General features: G+C 34.9%; 5 protein-coding genes and 1 long non-coding RNA gene across 15 annotated transcripts; 2 read left to right on the top strand and 4 right to left on the bottom strand.

Annotated features, from left to right (window-relative positions):
- Nucleotides 1–151: 151 nt before the first annotated feature.
- Nucleotides 152–8,116, bottom strand: LOC107266154 (maestro heat-like repeat-containing protein family member 1). Of its 5 annotated transcripts, none has more exons than XM_025083380.1 (23): nucleotides 7,781–8,116; nucleotides 7,434–7,608; nucleotides 7,196–7,341; nucleotides 6,868–7,076; nucleotides 6,589–6,755; nucleotides 6,191–6,485; nucleotides 5,831–6,034; nucleotides 5,632–5,722; nucleotides 5,421–5,573; nucleotides 5,184–5,327; nucleotides 4,757–5,037; nucleotides 4,073–4,601; nucleotides 3,807–3,964; nucleotides 3,572–3,656; nucleotides 3,313–3,500; nucleotides 2,923–3,181; nucleotides 2,657–2,834; nucleotides 2,380–2,573; nucleotides 1,923–2,300; nucleotides 1,515–1,832; nucleotides 1,079–1,429; nucleotides 761–936; nucleotides 152–590 (listed from the first exon to the last, which is right to left on the bottom strand). In XM_025083380.1, exons 2-23 carry the CDS (start codon nucleotides 7,474–7,476, stop codon nucleotides 398–400), a joined length of 4,740 nt encoding a protein of 1,579 aa, XP_024939148.1. In that variant the 5' UTR covers nucleotides 7,477–7,608; nucleotides 7,781–8,116; the 3' UTR covers nucleotides 152–397. The 5 variants fall into 5 exon arrangements, with proteins under 5 accessions (XP_024939148.1, XP_024939150.1, XP_015591835.1 ...); XM_025083382.1 differs by having other exon boundaries at nucleotides 4,073–4,598; XM_015736349.2 differs by having other exon boundaries at nucleotides 7,897–8,116.
- Nucleotides 8,117–8,471: 355 nt separating this feature from the next.
- Nucleotides 8,472–9,196, bottom strand: LOC112494109. Its single transcript, XR_003059241.1, has 2 exons — nucleotides 9,032–9,196; nucleotides 8,472–8,799 (listed from the first exon to the last, which is right to left on the bottom strand). It is a non-coding gene; the product is annotated as an uncharacterized LOC112494109 (long non-coding RNA).
- A 151-nt stretch (nucleotides 9,197–9,347) lies between these two features.
- On the top strand, nucleotides 9,348–12,222 carry LOC107266157 (calcium and integrin-binding protein 1). Of its 2 annotated transcripts, XM_015736354.2 has the most exons (5): nucleotides 9,348–10,060; nucleotides 10,152–10,186; nucleotides 10,817–11,064; nucleotides 11,183–11,381; nucleotides 11,476–12,222. In XM_015736354.2, the coding sequence occupies exons 1-5, from the start codon at nucleotides 10,010–10,012 to the stop codon at nucleotides 11,495–11,497; spliced, it is 555 nt and encodes a 184-aa protein (XP_015591840.1). In that variant the 5' UTR covers nucleotides 9,348–10,009; the 3' UTR covers nucleotides 11,498–12,222. The 2 variants fall into 2 exon arrangements, with proteins under 2 accessions (XP_015591840.1, XP_015591841.1); XM_015736355.2 differs by lacking the exons at nucleotides 9,348–10,060; nucleotides 10,152–10,186 and adding an exon at nucleotides 10,203–10,353.
- A 275-nt stretch (nucleotides 12,223–12,497) lies between these two features.
- LOC107266158 (oligosaccharyltransferase complex subunit OSTC) lies at nucleotides 12,498–13,901 on the bottom strand. Its single transcript, XM_015736356.2, has 4 exons — nucleotides 13,615–13,901; nucleotides 13,330–13,403; nucleotides 12,853–13,070; nucleotides 12,498–12,622 (listed from the first exon to the last, which is right to left on the bottom strand). The coding sequence occupies exons 1-4, from the start codon at nucleotides 13,751–13,753 to the stop codon at nucleotides 12,604–12,606; spliced, it is 450 nt and encodes a 149-aa protein (XP_015591842.1). The 5' UTR covers nucleotides 13,754–13,901; the 3' UTR covers nucleotides 12,498–12,603.
- A 1,120-nt stretch (nucleotides 13,902–15,021) lies between these two features.
- LOC107266159 (polycomb protein Asx) lies at nucleotides 15,022–22,105 on the top strand. Of its 5 annotated transcripts, none has more exons than XM_015736360.2 (8): nucleotides 15,023–15,726; nucleotides 16,119–16,378; nucleotides 16,614–17,741; nucleotides 17,818–18,099; nucleotides 18,799–19,293; nucleotides 19,366–19,647; nucleotides 19,723–19,962; nucleotides 20,086–22,105. In XM_015736360.2, the coding sequence occupies exons 1-8, from the start codon at nucleotides 15,468–15,470 to the stop codon at nucleotides 20,503–20,505; spliced, it is 3,366 nt and encodes a 1,121-aa protein (XP_015591846.1). In that variant the 5' UTR covers nucleotides 15,023–15,467; the 3' UTR covers nucleotides 20,506–22,105. The 5 variants fall into 5 exon arrangements, with proteins under 5 accessions (XP_015591845.1, XP_015591846.1, XP_015591844.1 ...); XM_015736361.2 differs by having other exon boundaries at nucleotides 15,025–15,726; nucleotides 19,405–19,647; XM_015736359.2 differs by having other exon boundaries at nucleotides 15,022–15,726; nucleotides 16,122–16,378; nucleotides 18,799–19,647.
- Nucleotides 22,106–22,993: 888 nt separating this feature from the next.
- Nucleotides 22,994–25,621, bottom strand: LOC107266160 (transcription initiation factor IIB). Its single transcript, XM_015736362.2, has 5 exons — nucleotides 25,475–25,621; nucleotides 24,897–25,007; nucleotides 24,640–24,826; nucleotides 24,069–24,539; nucleotides 22,994–23,998 (listed from the first exon to the last, which is right to left on the bottom strand). The coding sequence occupies exons 1-5, from the start codon at nucleotides 25,489–25,491 to the stop codon at nucleotides 23,837–23,839; spliced, it is 948 nt and encodes a 315-aa protein (XP_015591848.1). The 5' UTR covers nucleotides 25,492–25,621; the 3' UTR covers nucleotides 22,994–23,836.
- Nucleotides 25,622–26,251: the final 630 nt, after the last annotated feature.

The raw sequence follows: 26,251 nt of genomic DNA, 5'->3' as shown, positions 1-26,251 counted from the left end.
AGAAAATATAATTTACAAATCTACTCTTTTCTCAATCACTTCACATTAGTCAGTATTACTCTCCAATGCCGCATATTATTCTACAAGTCTTGTGCACTTGTTTCCTAATATTACCGTACAGTTGAGAATAATAAATTGAAAAGTAAAAAGATCATCTTAAAACAATTTCATTAATATTAAACTCCTCCACCAAGCCTCAACTAATTTCATTTCATGTACAGAGTAAAGTATTCCTCTCACGAGTGTAAAAGCCAACTAATTCGCGACAGGATGTAATTGATTTTCATGAAATTAAAAAGCAACTGACAGCTTTGTGTCTTCCAACACAGAGGTCACGTAATAAAATCTACTTTTGCATATTCATAACTTGTATCATTCACTGCAGATAATTACGATATTATTGTTGCGTGAAGCATAATGAAAGCGCTCGAGCAGCACGAGATCTGATATTACATTCCTTATCACGCAACAGTTGTAATAATCGTTGAATGTCTTCTGGTCTTGGTTGTCCGAATAATCCCAAAATCGAGGCGGATGTGGCTCTAACGGTGTAATTTTCTGATCTTACGTATCCTCTGCTCACCGCATTTCTGAAACAAATATTCAGTAGAGATTAAGATATTAAAAAATAACCGCAAAGAAATGAACAAATTATATAAATTACTGTTGGCATAATTCATGCAGATGTCCTTGAAGAATTATTTGTTCTTATATTAAACAAATAAATCTCTTTACTAGAATCAGTATGTGAAATATTAACCTGAGTTCTTCAGCCCTCTGGGGTAATTCTTCCTGCAGACAGTGAATTAATTGACGTAAAAACTCCTCTGTTGCATTGCCTGTATTATTCTTCGATTCATAATATCCATTTATCAACACAGCCAGGGGTTCGCACTGTAAGAGTTTAGCTGAATGATAAAGAGTCTCTCGTACTGCCTGCGAAGGAATAAAACAAATACATTATAACATATTACCAAATAAAATTTATATAAAATAGGATTGGTTGAAAAGGAACTAAAATTTTACATAATAACAAGAGCAGTAAGATTAGTATACATATAAATTGAAGAAAAATTACTTGAAATACTGCAGGATTTGGATCTTCCAGTTTGATAATGAGGCAAGGCAAACAACCAAGCAAATGATCTGATATATCATCATTAGGAGTAGAAACGGATATTGACCATCCGCGGGCAATGGCGCCCAAGGAGTTTATAGCAGCCAATCTCACTTCCGCATTCTCCTTCTCGACAAAAGGCTTCAGGGCGAGGACAATACGCGGACTCACTGGAATTTCTCGCTGAAGTGATAACAAACCTGCAAGCCCGCGCAACGATTCGAGAGCAACTTCGCTTCCTCCTTCTCCGTTTGCTGGCTCTTCTAAGCCATCTAAAAGAGCAGCTACACAGTTCTCGAAGTATTCGTCTATCTGGAGAAAATACCGCAAAAAGAAGCTATAAAAGTCACGCGAGAAAACGATATCAGTTCTTGTCATAACTTAGGATGATTATTACTTGTTCCGGTTGTAGACAAGATATTCTGCTCAATCCAATGGTCGCTAATTTTCGCACTAATGGTGACGAATCAGACTTTGCTTCATGTAAAGTGTTCACTATTGCATCCAACCAAATGGCGCCGCAGTCCACTCTGCCGATCAGTTCTGCATAAAATGCAGCAGAAACTGCTCTTTGTGCAGGAAGTGTGCTTGCTGATAATTTTCCCACGGAATGTGCCAAATTTGATAATACTTCACTCCTATTTCCCAAGCATCGCACTGCTGCACGTACAGTCATTACTAAACTTTCTTCAGCTTCAGAGTTCGACTCGAATATCTGGAATGAAATATATTTTATTAATATAACGATAGCGTGTGACGGGTGTTGTAATTAATAGAAAGATTGTACATAAATTCTGTCACATACCGATTCATTTGGTAGACTTGAGGCTAAGTCTGAATCCACAACGGTTAAGATATTTGTAAGTATACAGTAGACTTCTCGGTGTGGATTTATTTTGCAAGATTCTCGATTGGGTATAAAACCAAATTTTGTGACAGAAGAAAGCGTTGGAGTTTCAGCATGCAGCCAACCTGCTAGATATGTCAGGAGAATTGACAGTAATTCTGACAACTTCTTCTCTATTAAAACCTCAGAATTGGGACATTGCAAAAGGTGCCCAGTAGCTACGACTGCCGCCAATGATGAAAAGGTCACAGTGTTATGTTTTCCAGTATGCGTACCGGGTGGAACGTCTGCATAGAGATTACTGTTTTCCATTCGAGACAATAATAGCTCTAGAGCCTAAAGTAAATCATTGTAGTTTTGTACTGCGTGTGTATATATTATAAAATATCAATGCATTTATATTAAATGAACTTACTTGCAGTCCTGACTCTTGATCATTTCCGAGTTCCTTCCAGCATTCTTCAGTTCCCCGATCTAATGGTAAAGGTTGCCGTATTAACTGTTCGATCACTTCCTGTGGATGATGTTTCATTAATGATCTGACAGCAGTGGCAGCTCCACGTCTACAGCTGGTATTCTCCATATGTCGCATTTGCGCGACAATATTATCTATAATTTTAATAAGTTGCACTTGCAATGCAATAATTATCTAAATTTATTACAAAAAATGTTAACATAAATTGAATGAGTACCAATCAAGTATACGTCTGCCCGTGGAATGTCGGCACCTCTCGTATTGAAATGTTGAGTCAGAGCAATTCCGGCAGCCAACCCTCCTTCCCCACGACATAGCAGACTTTCTATTAAACCTTCCGCCAAACCAACGACTTCTCCACTAGCCACCCTTTCACTTACTGCCATGGCCAAGTTCTAAAATGAAAAATAAAATTTTACTTATTACGAGCCATATATCTCTTATATACATATAAAATATTAATATACACTTCGTAGCACAAACCTTAATCCCTTTATAAAGAGCACTTGAATCCTCACTGACAATGATTCTCTTCGACTCGCTTAAATCGTGATCCAAATTATTATCTGGCAATGTAGACCGATGCCTCGCTCCGATACTTAACGACAACGCTACACAATCAACAACTATTGGTCTTAATGTAGATTCTGGATCGGCACACCATGCAAGTATTCTCCCTAAGAGTTTGCCAGGTTCTAGTTTGCCACTGGGGTAAGTGTACTTCAATGAATCGTGGTACGATCTGTTAATACAAAGATCACTGCATCATTAGAAACGTAAATTCTTCTGCATAACAATGAATTAAGGTATAATCGTGAATATGCACATGAACTACTAATGTGTTATTTATTGAAGTTTCTGAAGAAAAAGTACCTTAGAGTAGATCGTAATGTTAATAAGGTCGTTCTACGTTCTGTCGACGATTTAGATTGCATCCAAGGCATTACTATCTCCACAAGTTCCGCCAACGCATCTGCAGAGTCAGCAACAACCTCACTGCAAACCATACCCAAACCATCTACCACTTGTTGCATAACGTCTGGCAACATCAACAAACCAATCTGTCAGAAATCAATAGCGTTAAGGAAGAAATAAAACGAAACGTAACCTTTTCATGCATTCAATTAAATACCTCTGCACTGGCCGCTATCACTTTGTCCACTACAGTGCCGAGTAGAATAGCCCTCTCGTCGGAACTCAATGCAGGTGGAATTCGTCTGATGATGTGTTAAGAAAGATTTATCATTATAACGTGACTTATTAATATGTGATCTACTTTTTAGAATAAGTTTTGCTGCATCTGTGAATATTAGTTTTTGATTGATTGATACTGTATACTACAAATATATATGTACTTTAAAGGATACGATAGAGAAACTGTGGCCCGCAGGATTAATGGATATAGTTGTAATGGTCTATGTCCTGAATGCCCTTGTAATAGACTCAAAAGTGTTGTAAGGGTTGGACCTCTTGCTCGTAATCCAGTTGACCCAGCTAATCTGTTAGGATGCACAGCCCCTCCAATCTATATAATTATAATTATTTATCAATATATTGATCGTCCTCATTTAATGCAACAGATCAGAATCTGTCATATTGTTACGTTGATAACTGTGTAAAATCGTTATTTCACCTGCTCCAAAGCCAGCAAACCACTCTCCTTCGTGGTTAATTCTTTACATTCAGTCAGTTGTCGTACAGTCCAGGGTAGAATATGTTTCTCTATGGCAGGAAAGAATTCAACCGCACTAGTCCTGTGGGCCATTTCGGCGTAACATCTCATGAGACCAGCCTTAGCTGCCTCAGCGGTTGCAGCTGCTTTAGTATCTTTGACTAATCCCAACAATTTGACTGGTATTTTTCTATGATCCTCCATAAAACAGGAATCTTCCATCAATTTTAATATGACGCTCAAATGACGTTTAGCTGCTATTGCTACAGCTCGTGCAAACTCGCCGTTTGTACTGTGTGTACGTGCAAGCTCGATAAGAAGTGTAAAGTGAGTAGCATTACTTGAAACAGCACCTAGAAGTGGTGCCATTCCAGGTGCACTTGCTTTTAATGCTAACTCGTCTGCAACGTCGTGAGCCCATGTTTCTCCTTCTTGTATGACGCTTTCTTCTAGCAATTCGACGATCCTTTCCTCCCACATCAGTGCCCTACTTGTTATGGATATATATAAAAAATATATCGTTTTAGAACTATCATTTCTGTTATAAAATTAATACACAAAAAGAAAACGATAAGGAACAATTTTTAATAAAATTATTTTTTTAAAATCTAATGAAAGGGTTTACTTTATGTGAATGCCGCTTACCTTTGTGGGACATTTAGAGAATTGTTATCTTGTTCGGCTTCCAAGAGATTGGTAACTTCTAGAAGACGTTTGTCCCAAAGCTCTTTTAATTGAGTACCCAGAAGAGGAGCCGCGCATCGTAACAATGCAACTACAGAAATGCGATTCTTTTCTTCGCCTAATAACTCAAAGCATCGAACCATGACTTTGGCACGTGGGAAATTATTCTCTATTTCAGTTGTTTCTCGTTTTCTTATCAATTTTGTAGCCAATGGCGAAAGAGCACGCACCACTGAAATTGCCTATATAAAAATATAATACCCACTATAATATATTTTATCATATTACGCCAGCATTGCATTGCAAGTATTATTCTGCTACTTACCCATTAAGAACTAAAAAGGCAACTAAAAAGATATTGGATACGAAATTTCAAATGTATTCTTACCGATGTGGAATAATTCGGATCTAGAAGTGCACTCAGCAACAGTGGCCATAACCAGTCCTCAACACCTTCCACAGTAGTTGCCAATAAATGCAAAGCCTCTTCGCAGGCTTCTGCTTCAATGGATTTAGAACCACAATGAGCTACCTGTATAATTTAATAAAGCTTCCTTTAAGCTCTTAAAACCTAATTAGACATATATTTAATTGAATTCTCTATGATGATAGACAAAACACGAACCAAGAATCGGATAAAGGTTGCTCGTTGGGAGGATAAAAGAGGCAAACTGGTTCTTGCGGCAAGAGCAACAATAGCTCCAACCATTTGTCTTGCGCTAGCTTCTCCAAGAGATTCTTGAAGAGTTAATGCTATTCTCTGTAGTACTGCATCATTCTGCGAATGATAATGATTTTCATAAATATGATCATTAAGTATAAGGTAACGTACAAACCTGTGGTGGAAGTGTATTTATAAGATGTCTCAGCACTACCAATGCACGAGAGCGGTGTATAACAGCCGGTGATTTTATCTGTTGTAAAATTCTGCAAATTTGTAAATTATTTTGAAATTTATGATGTAGTTATTTCTTTAGAAATTTATCGTATGGAATAAACAAACTATTACAGATTTTCTTTGCAATATTTACTTACCGATCGAGTCCTTCATCAGGGTAGGAAATAACAATTGCACGGAAACACTGTAATGTCTCGTAATGTGTTAAAAGTGCTTCGCGAGATACATCAAAAGGATTAACGCTGACGAACTCTGATAAAGTGTGGTGTAACGATTCCAAGAATTGTTTAATGACCTCTTTTTCTTCTTCAATAATATTGTTCAGCAACATAGCTAAGACTCTAAAAAATAATTAAAATCAGAAAATCATAACCATTTACTTCATATGTCTATTTTATTTAATGATAATCAAATCACTATAGAAATACGAAATTTACTTGAGTATGACCTAGATTTTGTAAATGTATACATTGTACTGAATAACTTAAAAAAAATACCTTGTAGCAGCCAAACGAACATGAGATCTTTTACAAATGGTCAATAGCATCGGTATTAGTTTCACAGTTTGTCGTTTCTCAGCTTCTTTGGGCAAAAGCGGTAACATGGGTCCAATCGACGTCAACACACTTTCAATCACATTTCCGTCTCGACTAGACCGTATCCAATTATGCGTTAAAACATCATAAACTGAAGATATTTCAGAATTGAAAGAATCATTTGTAATTCCAGGATCAGGAGCTTCATTTATGTTGTTTAAATAATCATTAATTGCCTCCGCAAATCTGCCAAAAGCTAAATTAGAATTTTTTAATTATATTAATTTATTATTGTAACATTTTCAGTGGAAATTGCGAAGATATATAAATAGTCATAAAACATTTATTTATGAACTTACCATAACAGAACGCTTGCTTTAGACGATCGTCACGAACTTGGTACATCATTGGTATCATAATGCTCATTGCAAGTTTAATAAACGGCACTGTACCAAAAGTGTTGCCCATTGCTAACTTTCCCATTGCTTCAACAATTGCATAATGTGGCAGGGTTCCTGGATCAAACCTAAAAATTGAGTGAAATCAGGCATTACTATTCAATAAATTAATTTTTTTCTATATTTAATTTGATGTATAATTATTAAGACTATTTTATATTAAAGTAACAATTTTCTCACTTGGATAATAAAATACCAATGGTTTGAGCATTGTGAAATCTACTAAGTGCAACTAATAGTTCACAAGCTTCTTTATTAGCATCACCAATTAATTCGTCGATAGCCAAATTTGCTACAGATGATGCCAGATCTTCTTGCAGAGAAAACGACTGATCTCTACAAGTCTCAACCAATATTTTCATCATGGAAATCACATGTTCGGAAGATATCTTGGGAAGAAGAATAAAATATTTGATTAATATAAAACATGGTATATCAATTTAAATTGATGTATTTACAGAATACAATTTTTCAACTTAAATAAATTGAAAAAGTATAAATCTGTTACCTTGCGATGGAGCTCACGAAAATATACTGCAGTATTAATAACAGATACAGGATTTTGCTTTGCAATCCTTTTGATAGATTGTATTATTTCTTGTTTAACATTTTCATCTTTATCATCTAAAGCATCGAATAATGCTCCAATCACAGCTATAAAAAATTTTGATAAATATAATTCTTTCCTTTCGTAGCTCCAGAAATATTAATTTTAATAAATGAAAAAGTAAACGCAAGTTTCTTACCTGGTAACTCAGGGACAACATTTGATTCGACTTCTTCGTTCATAATGAATTGATGTATTTGAACTTAATAACTCTTTAAAATGCAATATAAATCTCAATTCATTTGCACTACAGGATTAGACAGTTGTTTCAACAAACAATCACCATTTTTCATAATCACGATATACGCATAGATCTACAAAAGTACGATATTAAATTTAACATATATTTACTATACAATTTAATATCAGTTATATGATTGTACGTAAACATAACAAAGATAGAATTATTTATATTATTCGTCAAAAGATAATTAGTATTTAAAAAACAAGGTGTAGAGGTTAAGTAAACTAATGAAATTCCAATACTTATGAATTATCTTGAATAATATCATGAATTTACTTCTTGAATTGCGTATTACAGTAAATCTGTTCCAAAAGGCACAATAATTAAAAGTCACAAATTCAGGAATCGCAGTACTTACACGCCTGTCTCTCGGGAAGCGTACTATATTATTGCGACGTAACCCGATATTTTGATATAAATTTGCAAACAAGTTACTTACTCCTTTTCATCAGGCTTTGATTATAAGGCAATCTTACGCAATAAAAAATTGGTAAAACTACATCCGACTGTACAGCTGGATTTTAAATACCTATTATATTCTAAACAAATCATAAAATAGGCAAACCAGATTTTAAATAGTAAAAGCAAAAAAATAGTGTGATAAGGTAAAAAAAATTTGTATACGTTCAACAATATTAATTATATGAAAAATTAATAAACTACGTTCGGTCACTATTTTATACCAGTAATTTAGGTGTACTCTTCATTTAATAGTCAACGAATTTCAATTTTGAGAGTATATCTTTTATTGCCATCATTATATCTTTCAGTTAGATCAACAGTATTTCAAAACTACAAACAAATTGCAGAAGAATCATAAGTTACGTATAATGTGCAATAATATTAACGTATGTTTTAATGGATATAAACAATATGTGACAGAATAATTTCCTATATATAATATTTCATGAAAGTAAAAAGGTTACAAATATGTTTATAATAGTATTACTCATTTTTTTTTATTTACAGAAGATTAATGTCCTGAACCTTAATGTAACAATGACATTTGCCTTACAAATTTATGGGTTAGGTATAGTAATTGAAAGTTTATTCTATATAATGTAAATAGGAGGAGATAACAAATATGTAATATTAAACACATGTATTATAATCCCCACCTATTTATACTAGGCATTTCATCAATATTCAATACATTTGAGAAGAATTTTACGGTGTTACAGGAGGCATCAAGTCCATGCCATTACATTCAAGAGCAATTTTAACTCCTAAGGCGAAAATTCCAATGCTTTTTACAAGTGACCTGCAACATAATATTTCTTCATTTAAACACAATTAAATAATAATTATGAAGTGGATAATACAATAAATTTCACTGATTAAAGAGGAGTCAAAAACAGACAAAACACATGAGTTAAATAGTAATATCATACACTTTAAATCATGATAGCCGGTATCGAAGTATTAATAAAAACAAGGAGGTTATGATATTATATATCATTCCCAAACAAAAACCTCACGTTATCATAACTTACCATTTATAGGGATCGTAGTAGATGCTTCTAATTAAATTTGTAATATTTCCCATTATGGTGAAATTTATAATGTGCTTATTTTATGAGAAATTTTCAATGATTTGTTCCGAAACGTTTCAACAATGTCGATGTCGCTTGTGTGCTTGTGCGCAATATGCACTACCTAGCGTTACCTCAAAAGCGGTCTACGATACTATTAAAAGAGACGCAAGTCGATCGTCTTTATATTTGTCCAATTTTAAGATCAGATGTGAGAAAAAGAAATAATATCTAATTAATATGAAGTGGTAAAACATTCACTGGTAAAATAGCGCATTATATGTATTATTTACATAAAAATGTAATAGAATGAAAAGTCAATTTGGTATTTCAAAATATTTGGCACAGATCTCAAATCCAAATATGTGATTATCCTACGTGAATTACGACAATGTATTTAAATCCAATTATGTATAGCTCTATCATGTACGAATACTCGTTTTGTGGAACTATGTTTTGCTATTGACGTCTTAAGAAATATAGTAGAATTAATGCAAGAGAAGAAAACTGTTTAAGTAGTTTTACTTCATTTGTTAATGTACAATTTTTGTCAGTTTAAAAAAGTGTTAGCTCAAAGTCACAAATGATGTTACATGTGTTACGATAATTAGCAGGATTTAAAGAGCAATAATTTTCTAATAAGTATAATAATTTAAATTAGATTATGCAGGTGCGCGCGATGTAACTTAGGAGATGTGGAAAATTGTAAACGCGCGTGCTCATGTGCTACGTGAGACGGTAGTTGCCATGTGTAAGTAAATTTATCAGCTTCGGTGGAATGAGTGTAGTTGCTTCCAGTGATCCTTTGTACGTGATACGCTTTGCTGGAATAGTTTATTTTCGCGACGACTGGCAGAATCACTGTTTTACTCATAATTTTACGATAATAGTAGATTAACAAGTGCATTTACTAATTTATAAGTCGAGTTTTGAACGATAATGGGTGCAGGCAAAAGTCAATTCACAGAAGATGAATTACAAGATTATCAAGTAAACATCACTTTATTTATTGTTGTATTTAAATGGCAAGTTTATTATCATTTTTTTATTTTCTAAGCTAAACTACATTCTTCTTTTTTAGGATCTCACGTATTTCACGAAAAAGGAAGTGCTGTAGTAAGTACATCGTTAAATGTTGGATAAGCCATTTTGTTTTTTCCCCCCTTGAAATTCCCGGATAATAGTTATTAAAACTGATACTTTTTAAAAATTTATCTGTGGAATGCATTCTTTTGTAATTGACGTAACGCGAATTGAGAAGATACGATTATGAACTATGCAAGGTACGGTATGAAATCTAAATATAGATTTTATCTAAATTTATATTGTGATTGTATATTATGATTGGATTTGATATAAATATTTCGTTTTAAAAAATGTTCCAGATGGCAAATTTTTGTACAAGTTATTAGTTTTAAATTTTCCTTTTTTTTCACTTAAAATAAATCACAATAATGTATGAAAAAAATATTTTAATATCATTTGATATAATAATATTCATTTTCTAATTGGAATATTATTGTGCTCCAAACCCACTATAATTCAATAACCCGTATTCAGAAATCGCTTTTAGTACTAATAGCGCGTTCTTAAGTTTTTTCTTAGTGACTTTTAACTAAAAGCGACTCTCTTAGTGACTTTAAGAGCGAGTTCTGAATAAGGGCTAATATATCTAAGTTACTGTACTCATATTTATGGTATAGTTAAAACTTCCCTGAAACTTTATATTTTTCAATATTGTTTCAGTGCTCATCAAAAATTCAAGGCTCTTGCTCCTGAGAAAGTAGGACATAATAGGAATGCAAAACTACCTATGTCAAAGGTTTTACAATATCCAGAACTTCGAGTAAATCCTTTTGGAGATAGAATCTGTAAAGTGTTTAGTTCTAGCCAGGATGGGGATTGTACATTTGAAGATTTCTTGGATATGATGTCTGTATTTAGTGATGCAGCTCCAAAAGCTGTAAAGGCTGAACATGCCTTTCGAATTTTTGGTAATAGCATTAAATTTATGTAAATATACTTCTACTAAATATACATTTATATATTGCATGTCATTTTATCTTCTTTAACATTCATTTTGTAATATAAAAATAAAATTCATATATTTAGATTTTGATGGCGATGACATGCTTGGTATTGGTGATTTGAGACAAGTAGTTGATAGATTGACAGCTCCACAAAGATTAAATGAAACGGACATGCAACAGCTTCTACAATATTTATTGGATGAAGCAGATTTGGATGACGATGGAGCCTTGAGCTTTGCAGAATTTGAACACATTATTGAAAAAAGCAGTGATTTCTCTAAGTATGGAAAAATTGTTTTCTATATTACATATATACTTATTGATATTTCTTAAATATAGCATATTGATTAAGTTTTAATTTTTATATTTTCACAGGACTTTTCGCATACGCTTATAAAATATAGGAAAACAAATAATAACACCGAATAGTCAAAACAAGACTGAACAGGTTAGTGACGATGGATGACAGATCTGCATTTAGACAAAAAACGGCCTAAGATATCCAAGGTGCATTCTAATTGGAATACCAAAAAATACCAACCAACGCTCTAATCGAAGCTAAGGTCTAAATCTCATCCTGAGTTCATTTATATTTATATATAATTGATTTGATTGAGCATTTTATATGCCTAGATATCAGATTCCTTTAATATAGAGAATTATTAAATTCAGCCATACTCAGAAAATTGAGTTTCGGGACAGCATGGATCATTTTCTTGCTAGGCAGTTGTTATTGTAATATTTATATGCAGTGCTGTCTAGAATTTCATAAGTAATATATTCTTACATAATTTAATAACTATGAACAATCCCGATCATGAACAGACTTGAATTTTGTAATGTCATCTGATAGATAGAGTAAATGATATTCAATTCATAACTAGAACTTTGATAAAACTTATATGTAAAACTCAAAACAGTCAGATATCCAAAGCGTTAAACAGTTTAAGTACAGTCTTAGATTACTAGTGCAATAGAATCGAAAGATTAAATTTTTCTTTTTGTTTATATAAGGTATCTTACATTTATAGTCAACTATTTGATAATATGAGGGAGACTAAAGGGACCCACATATATATATTTTTTTCCATCTAGTTTATAATAAAATGTGTTGCATTTCTATGACGTAGATATTTATATTTTAATGAGTGCAGAAAAGTCATTATATTCCTGCTTTCTCAAGTCAACGAATCTCTAATGATGTTATATATACTCATTTAATTACAATAGTTCAGATTTTTGTTCTACGCGACATGCCTAATTTTTTCATTAATAGAGATAAATTTTATACACCATGACTCACATTTTTGTTACTGTATGTGTTTGAAGATTATAATTATTCATCTAATTTATTAAGTAATTGTTTCATAGGAAATATACAATTAAACAATTTTATATAAACAGAATGTGTTCCATTGCAAAACTCGCTTTTATTCTTTGTCCTTATCCATGATAAAATAAGACACAAAGTAAAATTCATATTTGTACTCATTATGGTGTCATCTATGACTGAATATATCCTCTGCAACAAAAAACAATATTACTGTACGTTTGATTATGTTATATAGTACTTGAATTTTATACAAAACTGATTCTATTGTAAATTCATGTACAATATTAGTACTGTCGTGATAGAAGAGATAATTTTTGGATATACTGTATTCACTAGCAAACCAAAAAATGTGAGAAGCACTATACATCGAAATAATCAACTTTCTTTGTTGATTAATTGTATTTAACTGTGAGACTTACGGTAATTTCATGCGCATAAATATCCAACATGTAATGAAGGAGACTAGAATGCTGATAAATCCAACACATATCAAAAGAATTCTGTTGAGTTTTGGTGTTGATGGACTGTGAGTTTGATCAAGTACCACAAAACCTAGTCCACCAAGAGTAAACAGAAAACTAGATGCCAGGCCCTCCATAATATATTGTCCATTGATACGGTAAGGCATAAATGCCACCTATATCAGCAACAAAAATTCATAACATGAAAGTTATATTCATACACAGTAAATTTATCTTAGAATCAATTACATGGTATTGCCTTGTAATTATTGTTAGAAAATAATGTAAAATATGATATAAATACTATTATGAAATATAGACTCCAGTCATAAGTACGTATAATAACAGAGTTTTTGATACAATCGAAACATATGTTGAGGAAACAATTATACTATTAAAGTAAATAAGTGTAAATATTAATAGTTTTATACGTACAGGCCGTGTATGGCCATGTTCATCGGTTGTAGATCCTACACTTGGTGGTTCAACGATTACATCATATATTACACCTGCAAAGAAAATTATATGAATCTTACATGACATTTATCACTTTAAAAAAATACAGACGTGGCACGTCTAATAGTGATAAACAAACGAAGTCCATAAAATATTTACATGAACGTGATTTTCATAAAATTGACAAAAATTATTGTTGACCTAGTAAGTCATTACGTTAAAAAATTAAAGAAAAGAATGTTATAAGATATACGACGGACTAACCTCCTGTCACTAAAAAATATGATAGTAGCACCAAAGAAAAAATAATCATTGCACTGGGTTGGACGAACCAGGATGGTCTTTTGATTCTTAAATTAGGAACTTCTAAAACGAAAAATGGTAGTCTATAAATGTAGTCCATTTTGCTGTATATGTAAACAAGCTAATTTGCTACAATATAAATTGCCGGCTGACACTTCACGTTACTGTATCTACTTCAATCTACTTCGGCCGACTCGGCGAATACGATTTGATGACGTGTGCATAGATGAATTCGTTGTAAATACATGAATGATGCTGTTTTCATGTAAGGAAAGATTTGATATGCGGTATGTGATATCCAATAAAAACGCTATACTCCTAGAGAAAAGAGATTTTTGAAAATATTCCCTAGATATCTTTTATCTCATTGGTCCACAAATATCAAATGTCGAGTCACATGTAGAGCTCAGTTCACTCTGGTTAACTTGTGCTTAAACATATGTGACTGGGCCATTCATTCAAGGGACTCATATAAATTGTTTCTCACAAAGAATTGGCCCTTCATAGGTCACAGTGAATTAAAGTGGCGAAGGGCTGCGAGGCTTAAACAGAAACAGAAATAGTACAACAACCATGCATATTTATTTTTTGAGAATATGAAATAAACAAACCAAACATAAGTTAAGATTAGCCGGCTAATTATATAATAGGTTTTGAAGAATTCAGACGCATTTATAAAGTGAAATATACTTTATACTTTGAAAGTTATATCCGTGAGAAGTAACAGAAGATTTGATATAACATCTTATTAATGCCTTGTAGATGACAGTTGATTGAAAATATTAAATATATCGAATTTATTATTATGTTAAAATATTGTAATCTTAAACGTGAAGAATTGAACTCTTGATGTTATTGAAACTATGAAAACTGCAGACTTTTTGCAAGTTTAAACATTTTTTTTAACGTCTGCCTATCAGCTACATTGTAGATTAGCTAGCGATAAACATTCGAATTTTTAATGCGATATAATTTTGCTCGAATTGAACAACCGGCTTCAACGCTCGGTTTACACGGAGAAATTATATCATCAAATTGTCCTTATCATCTGTATTTCGTATAATTTTCAATATAATAATAGTTTTCGTTTGGGATACTGCAATAAAGTACTTGTTTAATATTACATAACATTGTTATTTATACCATTTTTTTCGGAAACATTATTCAGTATCGACTTAAGGGTTATATGAGAGATGACACATTTTTCTATGTAAACGGGCTTGAAAAGTAGTATTTATGTTCACTATTCATTGGGGATTAGATCAATATTAATCATATCTTCAAATGTAACAATGATATGAATTCGATTCACGCAAGAAAATTGTAATAGAATTCAATGACACGGTTTTTAATTTTAAAAAATTGAGCAGGTTTTTTTGTTGTTTCTTCTAGGGATTTTTTGATTTGCAATATTCCTTGCTGCGGGGAATAAATACGTAAATACAATATGGCCGATGGCAGCAAAACGTCGCGAGTTTTTCTGCTGGAATTCTGCCTGTGATTTAAGATAAAATTGCGAATTTTTAATATCTCGTGGAAGCTTTCAACAAGTCGAACCTCCCGCGAAGTTCGTTGCACGAGAAATGTCAAAAGTTTAACCTTATATTGGCCAAAGTTGCCGAGTGATTGCCGATGAAGATGTTTTCATTTTTTGAATCGGAGTTGACATTCACCAATTTTAGCAGCTTATAAGGTGCATGTAAAATGCAACAGGCTAACTGAAGCCTATACGGCGTTCGATGTAGCGGATCAGGACGATTCGCATAAATTGTGTGGCTTTCGCACGGCGATGGCGTAGGGGTGCCAGTACTATCATGGATACAGAAGTTGAGCTTGTCAAAGGCGAAGGGACCAGTGAAACTGGTTCAGGTTGTTCCGGCTATTCCAGCATGGTACATAGCAAGAAGGTCATCAAGCACGCGTTGCGCCAACAAGCCAAGAGACGGCGGAAAAACACAACCATAGCTGCTGGAAATTCACGTACCCTGCCACGCATTGTTGTCAAGCCATTGCCACCACCACCACCAGACGATTCACCTACTCTTGTAAACAATATCCAACACCCTAACACTGGTAATTCTGTAGTATTTATCCTGATTGTTTTGCCTCCTCCCATTTAAATATTGACATTTTATTCAATGTCACTTTTGGACAAACACTTTTGGTGACCAGACAGAGAATGGTGGCTGCCGAGATTCTCTTTCAATCTCATATTCCATTTCTTTAATTTCGTCTGTATACCTCAAAGAATTGTGAAAATGGCCTTTCACAAATTAAAGGTTTGCTTGAACTATTGCTTTTTCAGTTTATCTCAGATGATTCCTTGCTCTGACTGTGCCATGAATTTTTTGTAATAAATCATCCAATTGTACGTGTATAGTTATCTTTAGAGCACACGTATAATACAAAGTGAACTACTAATAATGTATTATGCTAAAACATAAACTATTTTATTTACAATATAGCAGCAGAGGAACCGGCAGCTACTATGAGAGAAGTCTTGGCCAGTTTACCAGGTTTTAGTTTAAAATCAGGCCGTAGACGATCAACCAAAAGGTTGTCAGCAGCTGCACAATTAGAAGCAGGTCTGGTGGATTTGGAATCACCAGCCAGTATTCTTGCAAGTACGAGTTTGCGAGCTCTACTTAATAGGCATACCTTTCAAGGCCTTCCACCATTGTATCAAAGAAAACTTGCCCAACTTTTGCCAGCTGTTGATAGACAAGTATGTTTCATTATCTTATGCATTTATGCCATAGTGCATAAAGTACCTTCATTATACGCGTAAAACGATAATGCGAAGTTATTTACACCATTAGTACAGACCATCACTGTCGTTTAATAACCATTTTCATTTCCAACGTGACATTTAAAGCTCACAGTGTTCTACTAAACTAATTGTAAGTTAGTAGCAATAGTATATAACATTCAAAAAAATTATATTAATCTATTATTCATAGGATGCCGCAACATCAGGACTGAACAATGAATTTTTTGCGCGTGCTTGTTTGGAATGGCGAAAACGTCTAACGGAAGGGGAGTTCACACCGGAAAATCAGCAAAGGCTTAAAATGGAAGCTGAGAGAGACAAACACAAATTAGACCCTTGGAAATTAAAGCACTTTGAACCTATTTGGGGTGAAAAATTAGAGCCGAGGCTTACTTCAGGATCACATTGTATAACAGAACCTAGATCCAGCGGTGCTGTAACTCGATCGAGTATGCGTCTTCGTCATGAGTCACAAATGGAACATCCTGTATCGGAGTATGGAGCATGTACTGTCTCGACGGTGAAAGAAAAAATGAAAGAGGATGTTTCTTCAGCGGAAACGAATGTTATCAGTATTCCTGAAAGTTCCGAAAATACAGAAGAGATGCAACAGAATTCGTTACAGGAAGACGAAAAGGCAATACAAATTTTGGCAGTTGAAAATCATGTTGAGGAGTCTACAGATATGAATGAAATTGAGATAACAGTAAATGATCAACCCTATCAGGAAAGTTTTGCTGGGGAGCAGGTCGCGGAAGAGCTAGAAAGTCAAACTGCCGAAATTACAACAGATATAAATTCAATATGTCCACCAGAAAGAATAAAAGAAGCAAACGAAGAGCCAATGCCTCTAGCCACAAAGGAAAAGATTCTGCAAGTCATCGAAGAAGTACCAGTTTCAATAATAGAGAATAATATAGCGCAGCTACCAAATCTATCTATTCCACCAGCTGTCGAAGAAGAGATTGACTGTACCTCTCAGGTATCGGAGGAGTGTTTATCCAGAGTATCAGATGAACAAATCCTGCGAGTATCGGACGACTCGGTGTCTCATATGTCTGAGGATCAAGCTCCTCTGTTACCAGATGAACAAATCTCTCATATGTCCGATGAGAATAATCCAGTGAATGAGACTATGTCCTCGCACGAGGAAGTAAGAACGACGGAGTTGATAGGAACGACGGAGGAGCAGCAGCATGTAATTAATAACCAAGGAGAGAGTCGTGTTACGGCAGAAAATCCAACAGATGGGGAACCACAGATTCCAGAAGGAATGGAGATCGACAGCGAAACGTTGCAGCGTATTCATGAATTAGAAGTACGACTTAGTCAATATAAATTTGAAATATTGTTTAGTATACAAGTTCTTTTATGTGCACTTGTCTGTTTTCTAGGTACGTGGTGAAATGCGTGAAGCGTACGAGGAAATTTCAGGTTGTCCTGAGGAAATTATTTACCCGATTTTAGAAGGGATGGAAATGGATTCAAACGGGACGGAGGAAGCGGAGCCTCAGGTTGTACCGGGCCAGGGTGAGGATAGCGGGACTCAGCAGGACATGAATGGAGGAAATGAGGACGAAGCTCTTCGAGAGGCAAACAATTACGTCTGCTCAGAGATGCTTGAGTGCAGTTGGGCAGTTGATCAAAGTGTCAGCAACGTTAACAATATCAGTAGGGTAAGGTGCATATATATGGTTAATTAGAAGACGTTTCTCATGTGTAATAATCATGTTGCTGCATTACTGTTTAGAAAATCATTTTAACGACTTTTCCTCTTGTCGAAGATATAACTTGCGGCACAAGTAATTTACGTGTTTACCTTGCAGCGAGGTCCTCTATTGTTGCAAAGCTTTGACGGAGTGATAAGCTTATACTTTTTATAAAACAAGCTCGTCTATTGCGGAAGTCGTTCAAAGTAGAAGTATTGTAAATATCATCTAAAACGGGCTGATTCTTCGATCTTTTTTGGAAGTATGCACACAAATTTTCTAAAATAGAAATTCAATTGGCAAAAACGTAAGCCCAAATAGGTATACAACCCCTGAATCAAGATATGTATAATATGTTTGTATGTGTATGCGCACAAGCACGGCTGATTTGTAATACGTACATACACGCACACGTACGTATTTCGTTTCCATCCTACAGATGAAATCATTTAATGAGCAGCATACAATTAGTCAGAAGTCATTGATTTTCTTTTAACAATGAAATAAACAAAAATATTCCTCAAGACATTAAATTTAGTTTGATCAATCGGAAGCATAAAATCGATTCATTTCTGTTTTCAATTCTCCGTTATCATTATATTTTATTAATGTGTCTGCTCATCTGAATAATCAGTTGTCAGTCGATTAACGTAATTATAAATTAAGACACAGGAAGAGCTGCAGGTACCTTGGCCTCTGGTGGCAGCAGCTCTCGACGGTTCCGTCGCAGCCAATATCACAGTGACCACCCAGGATGAATGTAACGACACGACGACTACGACGGATACCGGAAGTGCCACCCAGAGACCCGTACCAGCCGATGCGAATACTGTGAAAGCAGAGACTGTCAACGGCATTCAGTTGGCTGGTACTCAGGCCGTGCCATTTCAATCGGATACCTTGTCAACGGAACCTCCTGTCACCAGTTGCCTGATGAAGAGTATGCAGTCGCAAAGTCCACCGATTATTGCGTTTCCTCAGCTGCAGTCAATCCGATTCGTGCAAACGAGCTTTCACGCGGGTCAGAATGCAGCAGCGCAGCCAATTACGAACAGCACTCCAGTCCCGGTGCAAATTCAAACTCAGCAGAATTCCTCGCAGCAAGTGAACGTCGCAAGGGGCCCGGAGGAAGTTGTACAACTTGGGGCACAGAATGTCGTAGTACGTAACAATACACAGAATAACATTCCCCGAGCTCAGGTTCAGGGAAATGCGTCGACTGTTTGCGTGCAGTCGCAGGTCAGCCGAGCACAAAATCCAATTGTTGTTCAGCACCAGACACCAATCCCGACGCATGCTAGGCAGGTTGTTAGCACTGTGCAACAACAGCCGCAACAGCAACAATATCCAGCTACAGTAACAGCGTCTTCGAGATCAGCTCGTTCTGCTGGACAAGGAGGACAGCGTGGCTCTAGGAGTAACAACAAGGAACAAAGCGGAGGAAGATCACGTAGCTCCACGAAAGAGCCACCTGGCGCTGTTAACCTTGAACGTAGCTATCAAATTTGCCAAGCGGTAAGGTTATACAGTTTTATAACGTTCATTATATAGCTCTCTTTTAAGAAAAGTTTAACATTCCTTTCATTATAGGTCATTCAAAGTTCCCCGAACAGAGATCAGCTGAAAGCCCATTTAAAACCACCGCCAAGTTTACTTGCTCGAGGCGACGGTGCCTTTACCACAAACAAGTCAGGTGGTCGTACAATCACAGCAGTGAAGACTCAAAAATCTCAACAACCAACGCAACACGGTAAACAAACACAAAACAAGGCACAGGCAGTCATGTTGAGGCACGTCTTTGCTACCGCACGTCAGACCATACCTGCAGAGGTGAGTCCTACAGAAACATTACGATTTCACATTCAAAATTTTCAATCTCCTGTGTGCATTCGTCATCACGTTCAGTGCTCCAGATTAAACCTAAAAGATGAATACTGACAATTTTTCCTTCAGGTTACAGAAAATAATGCGGTAGCACAGTTAGGCACCAACAATGCCGGTGGTCTCGGCCAGTATATACTTGTGCAAAGAACAGGCGTGGGTGACGGAGCTCCTAGAGCATCCTCAGCGCCACCATTACCACCGCAAATAGCAGGTATGGGTGTCGGTGTCCACCTGGTGCGCGGCAGGCCTGCGAGTGCTGGAGAAGGTTCGCATCAGGCGGTTACCCTAAAGGCAAGAGGTGCTTCGGATGGCAGAGGTGGCGGTGGTGCCGAACCAGGTGCACCAGGTGTCATAATGGGTGGCGATCCACCTCCTCCTTGCGAATGCAACATGCGTGGAGCTATGGTTATATGTCGTCAGTGCGGGGCATTCTGTCACGATGATTGCATCGGTCCTCAGCGTATTTGCGCAACTTGCCTCATACGCTAATCCTCTTCTCTTTTTTACTCGCACATCCCACCTTCTATGTATAAATACATTCTAAGAATTCGACGAAGTACGAGTGCTGATTGGCAGGCAAAATATTTTTTTAACACGATCATTATCTGCTTGGGACTCACAGAAAAGTTGGCTCGTGCATCACACGCGAACAGGCAGTCTTTCGTGTGCTCATGACTCCCTGACTAGAAAATATTTCTTAATTCGCAATTTACTCTTGTAAAAATTTTCTTCGTCTTACACAAGACAGTTTTACGATAAGGCATATGCGTTTCCCTCGTTTTAATTTGCTGCTCAGCACGTTCGCTTCTGCGACGTTCTTAGAGCTGAGAGTATCGGGGATATCGTTAGAAATTGAACTAAGTAGCAGACGTTATATTGTTCAATAAATAATTCTGGGCGCGACATACGAGATACGTTATTATATACATATATATATATATATATTCTTTTTCTCATACTCATTCGTACTTAGATTTATCCGATGGCAAAAGTTAATCGCTCAAACTTTTTAGCACAGTGACAGAATTAAGGTCACTTGTCTTTTAACGACATGACGCACCATGGTACATGATGTACAGTAGTGATACCTGTTAAAAAATTTATACAATCAATATTGTCGACCGAAATCGTATGGAGCGTCACGTCAGTGCGTGGCCGGCCTTAAAGTTCATATACGTGTATAAAACTAATATCCCCGAGACCCTCGGAATAGACTAACGACATATTGTAACTCTACGACAGTCTGACTCCGGTTTATCGTCTTCCACTGACATCACGCGCATAACTTTTGCGACTTCGTTATTTATTTATTCTCATATAAATCTCAGTTCTCTCATGTTAAAATGATGGACCTTACCGTTTGCGCCGAGTTGGATCTTCGTTAAATCTTTTCCTTCTAAAAATGGCCAAGCTTTTAATTTTCTTTGTCGCGAGATGCATTAGCCATCCGAACGTGTCAAAAAGTTCTTGTACGAAATAGCAGAGTATATTTATGATCATTGCTTGGAGTTGTATGTATTTAATGAGAAAACGGCGCTTGCGGCTAGGTCATTCGTAGGAGATGCACTTCACTATGGGTAGTGACGTATTTAGGTGTAAGTGACAAGCTTATTATTAGGAGATCAAGTATTTTAGGTAGTGTAGGGAGCGTCTCGTTGCTTTATTAGAACCAGTTAGTGAATGCGAGAGGTTTGCAGATTTAATTGCTACTTCTTTAAAACTGGTTAACGTGAATGAGGGACTATCGTAACACGTCATTACGCGCATATTGTATATAGAACACGTTCGTTCGTTCATTCGTTCAGTCATTCATTAATTCATTCATCGTTCATTCATTTATTCATTCAGTCATTAAGTCGTTTATCATTATGCCATTAGGTTCGCAGAGCAGGAGACTACATATTAGCGTATCAGGGACAAAAGTAACATCACGCAATTCTCGTTCATAGATTAATATTATATTAATGATACATAATCATTTATTTTTTATCATCTACAATAATAATTCGTATTATTGTAATTGCATAGCAAAAATACTGTGTACTCTTCGCTCAAATGTAAATAAAGTCATATTCGTTTAAACTTTAAACGATCCTTCTTTGCATCTGCCGTTATTTATTATGAGGTTATCAGAGCTTTCCTTGGATTGCTTTGGTAATTGTTTATTTTACTTTTCTCTAAATTTATATATTTTTTTTCTGTAAAGTTGCAAAAAGAAACGGTTATTCAGGACTCATGACGTAGATACAGGTGTTTCTGTATTGTAATGTAATATTGGTGCTTTTGTCTTTTTGAGACTAAATTGTATCTTTCAAATATTTAATATTAATTTGTAAGATCCGGTTTTCACGGGAGATTTAGTTTGATGATTGTCTGAGGTAACTTGAAGCTCTGATTTGTATGAAAAATGAATTTGTTAATCATTGCTGATTACATTGCTAATTTGATTGCAAAATACAACTGTTTGATCCGTTGAGTTTGAGTTCAATTTTTAATTATACAAAATATTTATTGTCAGTCAGTCCATCAGAAATAGTCGACTTATTCTGAGAATTTTACCGTCCAGCTATTAATCTGTGTATGTCTCTCTAATAGATTCATTGACAACTAAAGCTACAAATGGGAGAATATTTTCAATATTTGTTAATAAAAATATTTAAAGTAGCTTCACTTGAGTGAGCGTGTATGAGATAAATTTTATCTGTGTATATTTAAATCCGTATCGGATTTTAGAAAGATAAAATATGACATTCAAATTCAGCCTACCAAACGTTTTTTTTATAATGTAAGACAGCGACATTTTTATTGCCCACTTATTAGATACACAATAATATTGCCATCACTATATTTTATTTATTCATGTATATTATAGATTTTGTAATAAAATTTGTTACGCTGAAACCGATAATGTCGGTATAAACGTAATTAGAAGTACAAGAAATATAATGGATTGTTCATTATTGAAGGGGATTGATGCTTTGTTTTACAGTTTTTATTTTCTTTTCAGCATTATTAATATGATAATATAATAATAATCGGACTCTGGAATTATGATACATTACTTATGTCACGACTACTTTGAACACCTTTTATATTAGTCGCTAATTTACGAACATATTTTTGAAAATGTATCAGGCATCGCCTCAGTCTCGTGAATGTTGCGAAAAGTTCGCAAAAAACGGCACTGTTGGAAAAACAATAACCTTCTAACAAAAACTTCATAATACTCTACGCAAGACAATTCGCTTGCGACCACTGTTTTCTTTTTCTATTAGAATTCTGAGATAATCAGATTATTGCTCAAGCACTGCATGTAAAATGTGTTTGACTCAAATTTGCCAATATTCCATAAAGGAGAGTGAAATTTGACTCATCATTATACAAAAAGAACATACGAAGTATTTGTAAATTTCTTAGTCATTGCAAAATGACAGCAACAAATTATATATGATAACTTTAAACAAAGTATTCTTTTCACTTGCAGGTTTCGTCGTTTTCGAACACATACATGATTAAAAATATTGTGAATAGAATCAGTTTCGATAGTGACAATAAAAAGTAGTCAGATATTTAAATAATTTATCTCATAATTATCGTAGATTCGTTCTGATTCGATCAAAAATGCTTGCACTGAATTTTGTAAGGTGTATTATAATATTTTTATAAATTTCTGTTTCATTTATCTTATGGGAATGTAAACTGTAACGTAAAAGGGATATTTTTAAATCGCGTCAATATTCGGCGATTATCATAACGAAAAAATTATTTAGTATCCATTAAGACCAAGGTATAGAAAAGAGGACGAATATAGCTTTTTTTTTTACATCTGTGGTAACTGATCAATTGGCGTGGCGAATTTGAAATCTTCTGGAAAGAGTTTACCAGCGTGTGGATACATAAGCTTGTAAGATTGTCTGATAGTAACGTCAGCAACACCAGCGATATCGCCAATTTCTTTTTGGGACCTTTTGTCTTCTGAGGCCTTAAGATAGAACAACAATGTGATATTAGATATCTTGAATTAAAAAAGTATTTATTTTTTAGATTTTTACCTGTGATGCCATATAAATGGCCGCTGCTGCTACCGATATAGGTGATCTTCCTGGTACAATGTCGATCTCTACTGCCTTCCTGGCGATATGGGTGGCTGCACGTTGTACCATATTGGGAAGACCCAAATTTGAACAGAATCGCGACATGAAGTCACCTGTTGTGATAAGATCTACACTGGTTTCCAATGCCTTCAGGATCAACTTGAAACATCGGCCGATTTCTTTTTTACTGATCTTGCTCACTGCGCAAATTTCTTTAAATGTACGAGGCACTCCTTCTTGTCGACAAGCTATGTAAAGACATGCGGATGCAATGGCATCGTTTGCGCGACCCTTTAAATTCTTTCCATCATGAACCTGCTTGAAAAGGTTGTTTGCCCTGTCTACGATGGTCTTAGGGAGATTAATGCGATCAGCCATTCCATTGATTTCACGAAAGGCATTGATCAGAGCTCTGTCGGAACTACTCATCTAGAAAAAAATTGAGTTTAGAAGGCATTTCAAATTTAGTTATACAATTTAAAAAGGGAAAATAGGATTTTATCCAAGAAAAGTAATTCAGATAACTTACTGTACGCCGGTTTTGATATTTTGATGCTCCAAACGCATCGAACGAGGCTGCACCAGTACCTGGTCCAATCATTGTCGATAAATCTGATCCATTGAGCAATGGATTTTCTGGGCCACCAACACGAGAAGGATCTACTCCAGCCTTTTCGTTACTAAATGTTCTCCATTCCGATCCAACATCTATTACCCTACAAATAGATGATACAGGTTCAACATACAATTACTTGATAATATAGCATAATATTTTCAGATAATAACCTGTCGCCTACTACCAATCCACATTCTGAACAGATCTGATCTCCAGCTCGATAATCTTCAATCAGAACAGCATCAGGATGAGCATAGCAACATACTTTATTTGTCTCATGTCTGAAAAAAAAGGTACATGAATATACCTAACATGTTCTACAGTGTATACATAAGTCAGAATCAGAATCAGTAAATTACTGAGAAACAAGATATATCTATATTATAACATAAAATACGCTATAAGCACTTCAACTGCATGTCAAACGATGAAATTCGGAGGTTAGGTTTAGCAAAGAATGTGGAGGTTTATCCACTTTTTGAAAAGATAAGTTCTTTAATAACATCTTTCAATTACAAGGAACAGATGCATAATATTGCGTACATTGACAGCGTACTTTTGTTATACAATAGCACGCCAACCTTGGCGGTGAGGTTATCGATAAAGAAAATTTACAAGTTTCAGTAGCTCAAAAGAAACCTTGCTTTATACGTTCTATCACAACATAATAACCTCAACCTTTATTATTGTTCATGCACCTCTACCAATTATGTTCCCAATTAACACGAAAAAAAAAGTTTTAATTCACCTTGACGAACTTGCCATATTTTATGTATTGTGTCAATCGTGTGTATAAATAATTTATATCGAAACCAGTACGATCGGGTCTTTATCGATACGTGCGCAACTGTCTTCGCGCTGAATGCGTTTCTAACCAGGAGCGTATAACAAATGAAAGGTACCCATAGATTCAAAGGGTTATTTTATACCTAATAATGAATGAAATAACATCACCATTAAGAATATACTTTAAATTAAAAATTTACAGTTATATAGGTTAATATATACAGTTAGAGTATATAGTATAATATAAGAAACTTTCACAATACCGATCGTATAGAAATTTAATCTATAAAATACATTGAATACGACCCTCTATCCCCTTCATTTTCATTATCATCTAATCTTTAAATATTGATTATCATTATCAGTTTCGATCATGATACTGTTAATATCTGTACAACTTTTTTGTTATGCGATAATATTCGTAATTTTATGTTGACTAGGTCTACACGCACGTGCGTGACAAGACACAGAGGCCCCATAGCGCTGTAAACAAATTTAGTATCCCGCAGTATGTCTATTTAAACCCAACAAAATTATTATCTTAAAGTTAAAGTATTCCTCAATTAATTACTTTTGTCACGAATTAGTCAGTTAATTTCTAAGTATAATGAATATTTCATAATTACATCACATAACTTGTAAATTTTTTGTGGATAAAATTCTCCCTGTTAAAACGTATATCTATCTCTTTTTAATGGCAGCGACAGTTTTTAAAATGAATCAATTTATTTCAAAATTG

This window comes from Cephus cinctus, unplaced genomic scaffold, assembly GCF_000341935.2.
Source record: "Cephus cinctus unplaced genomic scaffold, Ccin1 Ccin1_scaffold0299, whole genome shotgun sequence".
Taxonomy (NCBI): domain Eukaryota; kingdom Metazoa; phylum Arthropoda; class Insecta; order Hymenoptera; family Cephidae; genus Cephus; species Cephus cinctus.
This window is presented reverse-complemented; position numbering and strand designations above follow the sequence as displayed.

Excerpts from the sequence above, each read along its gene's own strand:
- LOC107266158 (XM_015736356.2), bottom strand. The coding sequence starts at position 13,753 with ATGGACTACATTTATAGACTACCATTTTTCGTTTTAGAAGTTCCTAAT. Across the intron at positions 13,404-13,614 it reads ATATTTTTTAGTGACAGGAG|GTGTAATATATGATGTAATC; the intron begins GTTAGTCCGTCG and ends TTTTCTTTGCAG. Across the intron at positions 13,071-13,329 it reads AACATGGCCATACACGGCCT|GTGGCATTTATGCCTTACCG; the intron begins GTACGTATAAAA and ends TTGCTGATATAG.
- LOC107266157 (XM_015736354.2), top strand. The coding sequence starts at position 10,010 with ATGGGTGCAGGCAAAAGTCAATTCACAGAAGATGAATTACAAGATTAT. Across the intron at positions 10,061-10,151 it reads ATGAATTACAAGATTATCAA|GATCTCACGTATTTCACGAA; the intron begins GTAAACATCACT and ends CTTCTTTTTTAG. Across the intron at positions 11,065-11,182 it reads ACATGCCTTTCGAATTTTTG|ATTTTGATGGCGATGACATG; the intron begins GTAATAGCATTA and ends TCATATATTTAG.
- LOC107266154 (XM_025083380.1), bottom strand. The coding sequence starts at position 7,476 with ATGAACGAAGAAGTCGAATCAAATGTTGTCCCTGAGTTACCAG. Across the intron at positions 3,965-4,072 it reads GTTTGCTGGCTTTGGAGCAG|ATTGGAGGGGCTGTGCATCC; the intron begins GTGAAATAACGA and ends ATAATTATATAG. Across the intron at positions 2,301-2,379 it reads ATCAAGAGTCAGGACTGCAA|GCTCTAGAGCTATTATTGTC; the intron begins GTAAGTTCATTT and ends GATTTACTTTAG.
- LOC107266160 (XM_015736362.2), bottom strand. Across the intron at positions 24,540-24,639 it reads AATATCAAAACCGGCGTACA|ATGAGTAGTTCCGACAGAGC; the intron begins GTAAGTTATCTG and ends ATTTTTTTCTAG. Across the intron at positions 23,999-24,068 it reads CCATTTATATGGCATCACAG|GCCTCAGAAGACAAAAGGTC; the intron begins GTAAAAATCTAA and ends TTCTATCTTAAG.
- LOC107266159 (XM_015736358.2), top strand. The coding sequence starts at position 15,468 with ATGGATACAGAAGTTGAGCTTGTCAAAGGCGAAGGGACCAGTGAAACT. Across the intron at positions 16,379-16,613 it reads TGCCAGCTGTTGATAGACAA|GATGCCGCAACATCAGGACT; the intron begins GTATGTTTCATT and ends TATTATTCATAG. Across the intron at positions 19,963-20,085 it reads GTCAGACCATACCTGCAGAG|GTTACAGAAAATAATGCGGT; the intron begins GTGAGTCCTACA and ends TTTTTCCTTCAG.